The following is a 14,036-nucleotide window of genomic DNA, read 5'->3' as shown; positions in this document are numbered from 1 at the left end:
CAAATAGGGCTATCAGAATCGGACACAAGAACATTTTCCAACTCGAATAATTTATTGTTAATGAGCTATTAATTATGTTTTCTAATTTTATTTAAGCAAGAGTTATAATAGAGAATATTTAAATGAAAATAATTGAAATCGTATATTCAAAACAATCTTTAAAATTTATACTTTCAATATAGAATGGCGTCATATTTGAAGAATGTTTTCTACAGTGGAGAGAAACGCTTCTGATATTTGTTTTAAGTAAAGAGCTTCCAGACAATAATTTGTTTATCATATATATTTTGTGTATTTGTAATGATTTCTAATGTCGTTTTAACTTGCATTGTCGTCATTAAGACAGCTTTATAATTCTGTTATGTATAATCAATTTAATTACGTTAAAACGGATGCAAAAAGTCATCAACGATACTAAGATTCTCATTTAGTACTCCAGTCGCGTATTTTGACTAATTGAGACTCGTCAATGTCACTCTTTTCAAAACAGGTGGAAGGTCGAATAAAGAAAACTGTTTAATATAAGCAATGGAAATCGAATTTTCCAATTGGTGGTTATTGGAATCAGATAAATGTCAATCAATTAAAAAAAAACCAATCATTTCGATAATTTTAACAATGAAAGATATCACTTAAGAAATGGTGATTTAGATGTACACAATGTACAGTTCATGATTTGCAACCCATTTTACAAAAACTTGTAAACATTTTTTCATTTGACCTTATGATAATTTGATCGGTTTTTTTTTATTAAGTAGGCTTATTAAACAAGTAACCTGGTTTACTTTATATTTGTAATTACGGGTATGACGAATGTTTTTGATATGAAATGTTATTGACTTTTAATCAGATTGAACATATTGGCTTTACTTATTGTTGAAGGCCGTACGGTGACAGATAGTTGTTAATTTCTGTGTCATTTGGTCTTTTGTGGAGAGTTGTCTCAATGGCAATAATACCACATCTTCTTTTTTATATTCTCGTTTTTTACAACAAAGGCTGTTATTTGTACCTCACTTTTTGCAGTGATGTATTTTCTATTAAAACTAAACATCTGTTCTGATAAATTTGTATGTCCCCATTTGGCAAAATCTTGTCCTCTATTGATTGAAAAAGAGGGACGAAAGATACCAGAGGGACAGTCAAACTTATAAATCGAAAATAAACTGACAACGCCATGGCTAAAAATGAAAAGGACAAATAGGCAAACAATAGTACACATGACACAACATAGGAAACTAAAGAATAAACAACACGAACCCCACAAAAAACTAGGGGTGATCTCAGGTGCTCCTGAAGGGTAAGCGGATCCTGCTCCCCATGTGGCACCCGTCGTGTTGCTTATGAGATTACAAATCCGGTAAATAGTCTTATTCGGTAGGTTACATTTATAAAAGGGAAGGGGATTGTAGTTACGACGTAAGGAACATATCCGATATCATTTGTGAAACGGTTATTCCATAACGGCCAACCGTTCCATCTCAGTTGTATTCTATTTGATTCACTAGTTTATAAATTGGTACGTTTGATTCTTTAGTTTGATTTTATGGAATCTCTCTTTTTGAATTCACCTTTTAGTCTGGTATGCTTAGTACTTTTGTTTACTATCACTAAAATCGTTCGCATGTTGGCCAAACATTCGATTCTAAAACAAAAAACAATTAAAAGAAACTCTAGGCAGTTTATGTTGGTACAAGAAGGGGAATATGTTCCCTAAGAACTGCATTGATTTTGAGTGGTTCTCTGGCCAGTATAAATATCTGTACCAAGTCAAAAATATGACAGTTGTTATCCTTTCCTTTGATGTGTTTAAGATTTTGATTTTGCCTCTTGTTTTTAGGGACTTTCCGTTTTAAACTTTCCTCGAAGTTTTTGTATTTACTTTTTAGAAATATATCAGATTTACCTGCTTATTTGTCATCACTGTATAATTATTGATATGATTATAATAATATAAATCATATATAGCAATAATTTGGACATATGAACAAGTTTTTGAATTCAAAGTGCCCTAGTCTGTTGAATATCAGTTTTCAACAACGAAATCAATAGAATCAACTGTCGACTGGAAAAATATTTTACTCTGAAACTACTGAATATTTTGGAAGATAATAGTTAGAACACTCCGACGTTTCTATAGAGCTGACATTTAAAATGATATATTGTGGTTACAATTTGAGTTACACAGGGGCATATCTAGCTTTTCATTAGTGCACACATAACCTAATATTTATAAGCTATATCTTACATCTCAAGGAGGTTTCTATTAAACATTCTCGATCTGTTGATGGCCAATGAATGGCCTTCTGTTGTTTATTTTGCTCTTTATTCGGGTTGATGTCTCTTTGACACATTCCCCATTTCCGTTCTCAATTTTATTAGAGAATACTGTGTTGCTAACTTTACGGTATACATTTTTCTCATTATGGAATATCATGTTGTAAATATAATTGCAATATATATGCGAGTTCGACTCAGATGAATAGCATAATCAATTGTATAACATCTCCTTATGTTTATGATTTTCATATAAATAAACCACATGGAAAGCTAAAGTCTGCGTGCACAGAAAAATCATACATCTGATTATAAATGACATCAATTATGTCTTGTTTCACTGTTTCATCTTGGAATGCTTTTAACATCTGCTTAATATCATATCCTCCACTAGCTCTATGATACACAGCATACTTCATAGACATTTACATTAAGCATGATTTAATTATGAACATAACTCATGCAATGATACATACGTAATAGCAAGTCATAATAAATTTCATTGTACATGGTAAACAGAAATGAAATAATTACATGTAACTCCTTTGAAAGCAGTTTGATTAAACAAAATATAGCATGGTGGCCACTTCTAATTGAATCTTTCGCTGTATTGTCGGAAACCGTATTACCCAAAACACATTTTTAGAAACGTCATTGGTTTAGCTCCTTATCAAAGGTCGTATATTTTACCTATATTGCTTATATTTACGTGATTTAGACTTTTCTAGGAAGCTGTTGTGTTGGCAGTCATATCATATCTCCTTAAATTTACAATGTTCACATAAATACCTCACAAAGGAAAGCAGAAAAAAACATCTGATTGTAAATGATATCAATTAGGTCTTGTTACGATATTTCATATTCACATTTTCATATTTGCTCTATTCTAAAAACATTTTGCAACAATCTTGCTTTAGCTTCTAGTTTCTAAATCCTGGTTTTCATTTTAACACAACTTATTTACTAGTTTCAATGCGATAAACAAATACTTTTAATTCATAAAAAGGTGTCCTGTAGTAGTTGTAGTCAACCATTACAGCTTTTAAAAAGTTTTCAAAGATACAAGTCTTATTAATAAAGATACTAGGCGCGTTTCGTCTTCATCGAATTAAAACATTGCAAAACTCATTACTGACTATTTTAGTTAGCTGACAGATATGCAGATGATGGATGCATTATAAGAACGTTTTATGACACATGACAGTTATCTTTCTTCATGACAAGACAATGTTTGCCTCCTTTCTGGTGGGTCAACATTCTGAATCGTATCCAAAGTCAAGTACTAAGTAACGAAAATTCTTTTATAAAATTCGCAAAAAAGGTAGGAATAAACCAATGAAAAATTAAACCTAAATATCGGATTGAATGCAGTTGATGCTGTGATTTAATCAACGTAAATTCTTTATAATAAGTTTGTAAGGATAATTGCATTGGTTTCCTTGATGTATTAGCCTATTGGTTAATGAATATTGCTTTGTTTGTATGTCTAGTGACTATGGATCGTACTTTTTAATATTTTCGAATTCATATTATTCCTATGTTTATATAGATAATATTGTTAGTTTCTCCATTTGAATGGGTGTGAACTAGTCATTTTTGGTCCCTTTACAGCTTTCTGTTCGGTGTGATTCAATGCGCCTTGTTGAAGATCGTACTTCAACCTAAAATGGTTAACTTCTACAAATTGTGACTTGGATGAGAGTTGTCTCATTGGCACTCATACCACATTCTCTATATGTATTGTTGTCAAAAGAAAATATTTTCTCGTTTTAGGCTGACAGTGAGGTTTCAATGAGTAGTTACATGGAAATGCTGATAGAATTTATATTTACCATGAAGGAAAAATTACGTGTAATTAATGAGAATTCCTACAACAGTTTTGCCCTTAAAGTCGGTACGTATATTATACAATTATATAAAGTGTTAGGTAAAATTAGCTCAGTCGTGGCATTATATTACTTATTTCTTGTTTTAATTTCCCTTTGAAGTTCTTTTGGAAGGTTTCTTTTATGGAAACTAGAAAAATCACATTTCGTGCTATGATATTTTTTTTAAAATTTTATATCACTGATTTTAGTGTACATATTAATGAATCATAAAATTAAAATTCATTCATGAACACTTACCATAGTATTGTATTGTAATCGCATGTTATTGTTTTGTTTTTTAAAGTGCGTCATGTTTTCTCTCTAAATAAAGCTATATATATAAAATTACAAATAATTATTTGACGTTTTATAAATTTATAAGCATTTTAACAAATTAAGTATATCTGTGTTTTAGAACTAAACTGTTTTTGAAATGCTTGCATGATCATGAAACTGTTCTATACAAAACGATTACACGAATGTGCGTGTAGAAGTAGAAAATTACTTGTTAAATAATGCAATAAACGATTAATTTTGGTAGGTGCTAATATTGGACCTGTGGTAGCTGGAGTTATAGGAGCCAGAAAACCACAGTATGATATCTGGGGAAATACAGTCAATGTTGCAAGTAGAATGGAAAGTACTGGAAAACCAGACATTATTCAGGTAAACACATCTTCACTGCTCCATGTTCGATACTCGAGTAACGCTCGATAAATCAAACGAGTAATCGATTAGTAAAAGAGGGACGAAAGATACCAAAGGGACAGTCAAACTCATAAATCTAAAAATAACTGACAACATCATGGCTAAAAATGAAAAAGACAAACAGACAAACAATAGTACACATGACACAACATAGAAAACTAAAGAATAAACAACACGAAACCCACCAAAAATCTTCACCGAGTTGATAACCCTTATTCTTATACATCCTATAATCAAATATTCGGCTAGATGTGTTACTGATCTAGATTAATCGCGGAAAGCGTTAAAAATGCCTGACATTTTTATAAAGTGTTCTGGTTTTAATTTTTTTTCCAGTAGTCAATCGACTCAACTGCTGGGGGAATTTCAATCGCAGAGGGTATCCTCAGTTCAGTTCAGTTATGACATTATTTATAACCAACCTATCATAAAATGTTCGTTTATAATTATTAGTTATCGGGAAACAAAGGTTCCAACTTCCTCAGGCAAAATTCAACTTTTATGTATTGGGATATATTTGGGGTGCTTTTTTGGTCAATAGTTATTCAACTGCTTTGGTTGTTATGCATTATTGGCTTTCACTTTTGACCGCTCCTCTTTAGGTTTAGCCATAAAAGCGCCTCGGACGGATGAAACTTGTTACCGACCGTGCGATGGCTGTAAAGCTAGTCAAGGTCGTTAAACACTTCCATCATCAAATTTATTAAGCTGAAGTTATAGTTTTCATGTTTGTCGACCAAATTTGAGGTGCATGATTCAGATCACTCATGATAAAGTAATAGCCTATTATGACATGTTTTACTGGGTTGGTTTTTATACGACCGCAAAATTTGAAAAATTTTTCGTCGTATATTGCTATCACGTTGGCGTCGTCGTCGTCGTCGTCGTCGTCGTCCGAATACTTTTAGTTTTCGCACTCTAACTTTAGTAAAAGTGAATAGAAATCTATGAAATTTTAACACAAGGTTTATGACCACAAAAGGAAGGTTGGGATTGATTTTGGGTGTTTTAGTCCCAACATTTTAGGAATTAGGGGCCAAAAAGGGCCCAAATAAGCATTTTCTTGGTTTTCGCACTATAACTTTAGTTTAAGTAAATAGAAATCTATGAAATTTTGACATAAGGTTTATGACCACAAAAGAAAGGTTGGGATTGATTTTGGGAGTTTTGGTTCCAACAGTTTAGGAATTAGGGGCCAAATAAGGGCCCAAATAAGCATTATTCTTGGTTTATGCACAATAACTTTAGTTTAAGTAAATAGAAATCAATGAAATTTAAACACAATGTTTATGACCACAAAAGGAAGGTTGGTATTGATTTTGGGAGTTTAGGTCCCAACAGTTTAGGAATTAGGGGCCAAAAAGGGACCCAAATAAGCATTTTTTTTTGGTTTTCGCACCATAACTTTAGTATAAGTAAATAGAAATCTATGAAATTTAAACACAAGGTTTATGACCATAAAAGGAAGGTTGGTATTGATTTTGGGAGTTTTGGTTCCAACAGTTTAGGAATAAAGGGCCCAAAGGGTCCAGATTTAAACTTTGTTTGATTTTATCAAAAATTGAATAATTGGGGTTCTTTGATATGCCGAATCTAACTGTGTATGTAGATTCTTAATTTTTGGTCCCGTTTTCAAATTGGTCTACATTAAGGTCCAAAGGGTCCAAAATTAAACTTAGTTTGATTTTAACAAAAATTGAATCCTTGGGGTTCTTTGATATGCTGAATCTAAAAATGTACTTAGATTTTTTTATTATTAGCCCAGTTTTCAAGTTGGTCCAAATCGGGGTCCAAAATTAAACTTTGTTTGATTTCATCAAAAATTGAATAATTAGGGTTCTTTGATATGCCAAATCTAACTGTGTATGTAGATTCTTAATTTTTGGTCCCGTTTTAAAATTGGTTTACATTAACGTCCAAAGGGTCCAAAATTAAACTAAGTTTGATTTTAACAAAAAAATGAATTATTGGGCCTCTGTGATATGCTGAATCTAAACATGTACTTAGATTTTTGATTATGGGCCCAGTTTTCAAGTTGGTCCAAATCAGGATCCAAAATTATTATATTAAGTATTGTGCAATAGCAAGAAATTTTCAATTGCACAGTATTCAGCAATAGCAAGAAATCTTCAATTGCACAGTATTGTCCAATAGCAAGAAATCTTCAATTGCACAGTATTGTGCAATAGCAAATATTTTCAATTGCACAGTATTCCACAATAGCAAGAAATATCTAATTGCACAATATTGTGCAATAGCAAGAAATTCCAATTGGATTTCAATTGGAGTTATCTTTCTTTGTCCAGAATAGTAGTTAAATCAACTTAAATCATTGTTTTATACAATATACAATTTATATTCACTTTTACTACCAACAGATTGATTAAAACAATCTTTACCATTCAGTGATAACAAGCACTTTTTTACATTTTAATATTTTATGATGTATTTAAATGAGTAGTTATTGTTGCAAACTTCATTAGAAATTTGAATTGAGATCAGTTTTGAAATAAGGGAAAGGGGGATGTGGAAAAAAAATTGGAGGGTCAATTTTTTTCATTTCAGATTTCATAAATAAAAAGAAAATTTCTTCAAACATTTTTTTGAGAGGATTAATATTCAACAGCATAGTGAATTGCTCAAAGGCAAACATTTTTTTTAAGTTCATTAGACCACATTCATTCTGTGTCAGAAACCTATGCTGTGTCAACTATTTAATCACAATCCAAATTTAGAGCTGAATCCAGCTTGAATGTTGTGTCCATACTTGCCCCAACCGTTCAGGGTTCAACCTCTGCGGTCGTATAAAGCTGCGCCCTGCGGAGCATCTGGTTTTTGCTTATTGTCGCAAAGATAATTATAGACATGATGAAACTTCATGGCAAAACTGATCAGTGATACAAGGCCATAAAATATATCGATATGACCGACCAATAGATGATTTAATTTAAGAGATATGTTTCTCAAATGACGATGTTTGCCTTTTTTTGTTTTTTTTTTTTGCCAACTTGTTCTCAAGAACCATTTCACATAAATAATACAACAAAACTGATCAGTTTTCAGGATATATAAAACAAAATTATTAATAATCTCTTGAATTGAAATGTTATTGAGATTTTTTATTTGTCATAACAATCAATTATATCTCATGAAATGTAATCTATGCATTATGTCCCTAAATAGGAATATCAATTTATTTATAACTATAGTATGTTTTCATTTATTTTTTCAGGTAACCGAAGAAGTCTATAATTTACTGAAATTAAAGTACGTGTTTCAGTGCCGAGGCAAAATAAAAGTGAAAGGCAAAGGTGAAATGTTAACATATTTCTTACTTGGAAGAAAAACTGGAAACGTTCAAAGTCCTTCATCCGTTGGTTCATTTAACAGCTCTCTTACTCTGCCTAGTTCTCCGGGATCCCCAGCAAGTTCATCATCCTATAATCGACCTTTACCCGAATTACCAGGCCAGCCGAGACCACCATCTGCTGAGTCATCACAAAGCCACAATCCACAATCTGGAACTAACAGAAGCAGGGACGGGGTAACAAGAAATCCTAGTGCAGTTAGCTTGTCATCGCAAGACAGCACAACTGCGAAAGATGTTGGTCGAAATGACTCATTCAGATCTAATTCAAGATTACCACCGTGCTATGCTGCACTTGTAAGTGAAAGACAATCTACTATTGATAGTACGAAGGGTTTACCAACACCACCTGGAAGTTTGAATCGGAAAAGAAGAAATAGTACTGATAGTCCACGAGCTATTACACGGAAATCTAGTAGTAATGCTCTATCACATTGCATATCTGGGCATATTTCAGAAGCCGAATCAACATATACACGGATGGATTCTCCTGAACTGCCAGCTGTACATTTTATGAATGTTAAATCACCTACAAGCCCACCTGTACAAAACTCAATGTTTCAAAATTTACAGAAATCGGACTCGAACTCTGGTATTACTCGTGAAGATAATTATTCTGAGGTGCCAGGTTATGAAATGCCATACTTTGAACAACAAACACAATCTACTGGGAATGAACGCGAAGTTGCCAAAATAGAACAGTTACAGACAGCAAAGCCTCGGTCGTTAAGCAAACAGTCTAAAATCCCACAACGAGTTGGTGTGTCAAGTCCTCCTCGCCCAAATAAACCTCCACCTGAAAAGTCTTCGTCACATGGAGAAAGTCGGATTGATAGCATGTCATTGGCCAGACAATCACAAAATACGCCGCAATATGCCCAGATTCAGCCGATTCGAAAAGCTAAATTTGAAGTAGCAAAGCCGTTTGTGAGTTGTCCACCAATGACAAAACCTTGTCAAGTTGTAAATCCAACAGTTCCAATAATTCGACCAACACCACTAGTTTTAACGGGCGCTGCGCCACCATTACATCATAAGATAAGGGCTGCGCCATACCAAAGACCACAAGGAGACTATGACTCTGCATTACATGCCATAACAGTTGATGCAGGTAATCAAACAGAGACATCAGAAATTTCACCAGAAAGAAAAGTAAAAATGAATGACATTTTAAAAGAATTGGGAAAAGTAATTAGGCCAGATGAACCAAATCGTCCAAAATTAAGTCGACAAAAACAGAAAAAAGAACGACCAATTTCTGGAAATGAGGATGTGTTTGTGACTGCAACATATAGAGAGCCAATCACCGCCAATGTAGCTAAAACACCATCACCACTGACAAGTCCGCACATGTCTCCATCAAGTACTAACCAGCAATTGAGCAAACATTTCGTAGAGCAAACGTCTAATCCGACATCGCCAGTTAAACATCATTCAAATGAACGTCGGGTTTCTGAGAGTTCAAGGGGAAGCAGTTGTTCATCCAGATCAACTCTCACTCCTACATCTGCCTTGGTCGTAAGCATTGATGGAAGGTCTATGTGTATAATGCCAAGTTCAAATTCACCGGATCAAGAACAGCCACCACCTTTACCACTTCGAAGGGTACCGTCGGATATAACAAAGGAACGCACTGTTGAGGTTAAACCGTACAGCGACATTCGCAGGAGCAATTCAAGTCCAAGATTACGTCCAGTCACTTTCACGTCACCGAAAAAGCAGAGGAAAGAAGTACTTGCTGTACTTCCCCATTCAGACGATGACAAGGAATCTACCAGCTCAAAACCAATGAGTGATCAGTCTTCTGTATTATTGCTACAACCGATAGAACTGAAACTCGCTCGACCAGCATTAGTAAAGCAATTATCTAGTCCGGATGAAAATAATGAACTATATACAAGAGCTTTTTTAGCAAGTGCAGATTACACGCCATCACATCTCAATCGAAACTTGTCTAGATCAAGTGATGTTTTGTACGGAATCCCGAAATGCCCTGCAACTCCTAAATTCCCAGTGCTTTCGACTACAGCCTCGTCGTCACTTACTGAACTACTTCAGGAACTGGCTAGTGAACACCCTAATGCGAAACTTGAATCGTATCTTAGTCAACAGTACCCTGAACGCCCAGGAAAGAACATTCATGAAAATCGACATGTTGATCGAAATACACGGAAAAGTTTTCCACATGGGAAACCACCAGTGTGTAATGAAACAGTGAAACAGCGAATAGCTACACGAAACCAAGCAATTACAAAACAGAAACAGGGACCTTGCCCGAAAGATGTTTCATCACCTGAACATAGCGATGGCAGCGAGTTTGGAAAGTCACCGCCCCAACCAAATCCTTTTCAAGTAAAAAGAAGAGGAAACTTTACGATGCCACCTCGTTATTGTAGAAGCTTAGATTATATACCAAGTGACAGAGAAGATGGGGCTTCGTCATGTACATCGTCTACTTATGGTAGTCCTAAAATGAGTCGTGCATATGCGGAGGTACTTCCACTATTTTCGAAGAAAATTGAACAATACCTTGCCGGAAGAAATGCTCTCGGAATTGATAGTCTGAGTATTTCGTCAATAGCTAGCAGCAGTGAAATGTCTAGAAGTGACCCAAATATTAATATGGATTCGGGGTCAGCCGCATATGAATCTGAATATGACAATTACCGACCAGGAATGGCAAGTGATGAAGAGATTTTATTTGTCCCTGATCCAATTAGTGACACTGAAATCGACTATTTCGATGATATTAACATTGATAATATAACTGTGAGTGATTCGTTTAGTTTAGATATGCCTCTGTCGAGACTGACTAAAAAAATTACGGATGTGTAAATGCGTATAAACGTTAAACAATTAATACATTTGAAGTGTTAAGATGAGTATTAAGTGTTGATTGTGTGTATTTTTTAGATGTTTAAACTTGATTGTTCAAAAATCGTTACACAAGTATAAAAATGAAGTGTCGAGTAACTGGAATTCTGTACAAAAACATGAATAAATGGCATATTTATCTCCGCAATGAAACTGTTAAAGAATATTTAAAATAATCCGATGTTATTATAGAATTTAATACTATTTTGAGTATTTGATGTGGTTACTTTTAAGATGCTATTTTTTGGGGGATTGTTTTTAGGTTGACAAATTAAAGCGCTATGTCTATTCTTTTTTTTTCATGACAGACATGTTTACTTCATTTTTATTAAAATTGCAATCTGAAAATATGATGATAAGTACGTTTAATACAGAAAAATGTTAACATCAAGTATGTACATATTATATTTTAACAAAATCATCTACACTTTTAGTGATATTGTTTTGCTATAACGTTTTGCTATGAATCAAGGTGCATAATCAAGTGATAGTTATGTTTTCAAAATGACTTATTTATTTATAAAAGCAATACAATATGTGTTCAATTTCCACTTGTGGATTTGTCTTTTTCAAAAACCCACTTCCTTTTTTCTATTGTATGTTAAATTTTATTTTAGTTTTTGATTATTTTGTAAATTTGATGTGTAAATTTGGAAACAAATTGGAAACTAGGCATATGTCAAAGAGACAATTATAATCCAATCAAAAAACAGAAAACATCCCAAGGCTATCACAGTGAGAAAATCCCGCATCAAGAGACAGACCTAAGTTGGTCCGTACACAAAAATGTGTACTAGTTCATCGAAAATGGACGTAACACTCCAAAACATATAAATGAACCAAAATAAAAAAAAAACCATGCAAGATGAACAAAGGCCAGGAGCTATTGACTTGGGACTGACGCAACAATGTCAACTCTGAATTGAAAAAAATGATACTGTGTTTGACCTAAAAAAAAAAACCTTATTCCTTATAACTAAGTGGAGGAACAGTAAGATAGAAAGAAATTTGTGTTAAGAAACATCGGTTTTCAGATATACCTCGACCGACCTAAATTTTCATACGAGGTAAAAATATATTATCATCACTTCTTGATCCGTCGTCATTTTGACTTAAAACCATCTTTATTTAATGTTGATAATGGGGCAAACATGGCTACATAACTATAAGTCTCCCATATTTCTCATTGCAACATAATGCAAAATCAGATTGTATGATATCCTCCTCTGAATCTACTTGACCAGCTTAAACTGTAAGCGTGATGGTTTTAACACTGCAAAAATGACAATCTTTAATCGAAGTTTTGTGGAAACGTTACAGTAAATGATGTATATCGTTCCTTTTGAAACCGTTTTTCTTTGAAATTACTCGCCAAATGTTAGATATTCTTTCAATGAAGGATGCATGGACAGTCGTCTACAATAAATTCTTGTTTCATCCATATCTGATAAAAAAAAATATACATGGCAGTCGATCTTAGATTCAATAATTAGTCAATGTTCAAAAATCTTCTCATTCAATTCATTGAAACATAAGGTAAAAGGCGAGAAAGTGAGGGCTCATTTCTCCGGAGCGCGATATTTACCACAATAAAGTTGAGTGAAACCTAAATAAGATAAACGATACTGTCTTCTGCCCTAAAAAATATTCATATATTAAGAAATATTGAATATCCCTCACACTAGCGAAAACAACACGATATAATGTCCCGGCTTAACTGAATAGTATTTTTTAGTTGATATATCAATAAGGAGATATAGTATTATTGCTAATAAATCAACTGTTCACCTAAGTTTAAACGAAGCGGATGTTTGCATGCAAATAAAGGTGGTGTATGGCCTTCAACATAGAGAAAAATAGTAACCGTGTAGTACTATAAAGGTCCTGACATAAAAAATGTGAAACAATTCAAACGAGATAAAGATTGTGACTTGGATCAACATGAATTTTGTGTGTGAGCGCTCGAACCTTCCTCAAACCTTGAGCAGTGATTAACTTCACAACACAAGAACAAATTGTAAAAATCAGATGCAACTGGCTAAGCTCATTCAATCGGTATGAGGCACAAAAGCAATAAACACAAAGCATCTAGTTCAAATATAAAAAAGAAGATGTGGTGTTATTGCCAATGAGACAACTATTCATTACATGAGACCAAATAATGCAGAAACTGACAACTTTAGCTCACCGTATGGTCTTCAACTATGAACAAACCCCATACCGCACAGTCAGCTATAAAAGGCCCCGAAATAAAATCTTTAGCACAATTCAAACGAGATACATAACGGAATAATTTATGTACAAAATAATGAACGAAAACCAATCCGTTCCCCTAATCCTGGAATAGTGGTGAAGTGAAAAGAACACTATAAGAACTGTACAAAACAATAAACAAACAACGCACACTATCAACGGAAACAAAGAACAACCCCCAAATTAAAGGCTACTGACTTGGGACGGATACATATAGAATATGGCGGGGTTAAACATGTTATAGTCCAGTCAATCCATCTTAAATTTGACCCTAACCTGAAAGTAATTGCAACAGAAGATTTTTAAGTTTTAATCTTTATCATTATACCCCAAATATACACAGAAAAAAATCCCAAAAAATCTTGCTTGAGGAAGACTAAAAAAAATCACCATTTAAAATTCCACTGGAGATTTGCATTGAAAAGGGAGATAACTCTTACAAAAAGGCAGAAATGTCAATAAAAATTGATACAAAATTATAACTTCACCGCTTCTATTCATCAGAATGTATTTATTCTTGATTTTTTAGCGGTCTTTAGAGTATAACAAACAACCCTAAAGGTGTTTTCATATCTTTTATCAAGTTATAATCTAGATTTCGTAATTCATTAGTTAACCATTTATTGAATTTTTCAACATGACAAGGTAAAGAATCTCAGATTTAATAAAAATAATTAAGTAAGTATTCT

General features: G+C 33.5%; 1 protein-coding gene across 1 annotated transcript in view; it reads left to right on the top strand.

Annotated features, from left to right (window-relative positions):
* LOC143065072 (adenylate cyclase type 1-like) overlaps positions 1-11,645 on the top strand; it is an 80,560-nt gene extending 68,915 nt beyond the window's left edge. Inside the window, exons 19-21 of the mRNA XM_076238387.1 lie at positions 4,051-4,171; positions 4,687-4,811; positions 8,086-11,645. Of these exons, the coding sequence (XP_076094502.1) occupies positions 4,051-4,171; positions 4,687-4,811; positions 8,086-11,055 (3,216 nt within the window). The 3' untranslated portion in view covers positions 11,056-11,645. The remainder of the gene's footprint in view (positions 1-4,050; positions 4,172-4,686; positions 4,812-8,085) is intronic.
* Positions 11,646-14,036: the final 2,391 nt, after the last annotated feature.

Source organism: Mytilus galloprovincialis, chromosome 2, assembly GCF_965363235.1.
Source record: "Mytilus galloprovincialis chromosome 2, xbMytGall1.hap1.1, whole genome shotgun sequence".
In the NCBI taxonomy this organism is placed as follows: Eukaryota; Metazoa; Mollusca; class Bivalvia; order Mytilida; family Mytilidae; genus Mytilus; species Mytilus galloprovincialis.
The sequence above is the reverse complement of the archived record's forward strand: the minus strand, read 5'-3'. Positions and strand labels throughout refer to the sequence as shown.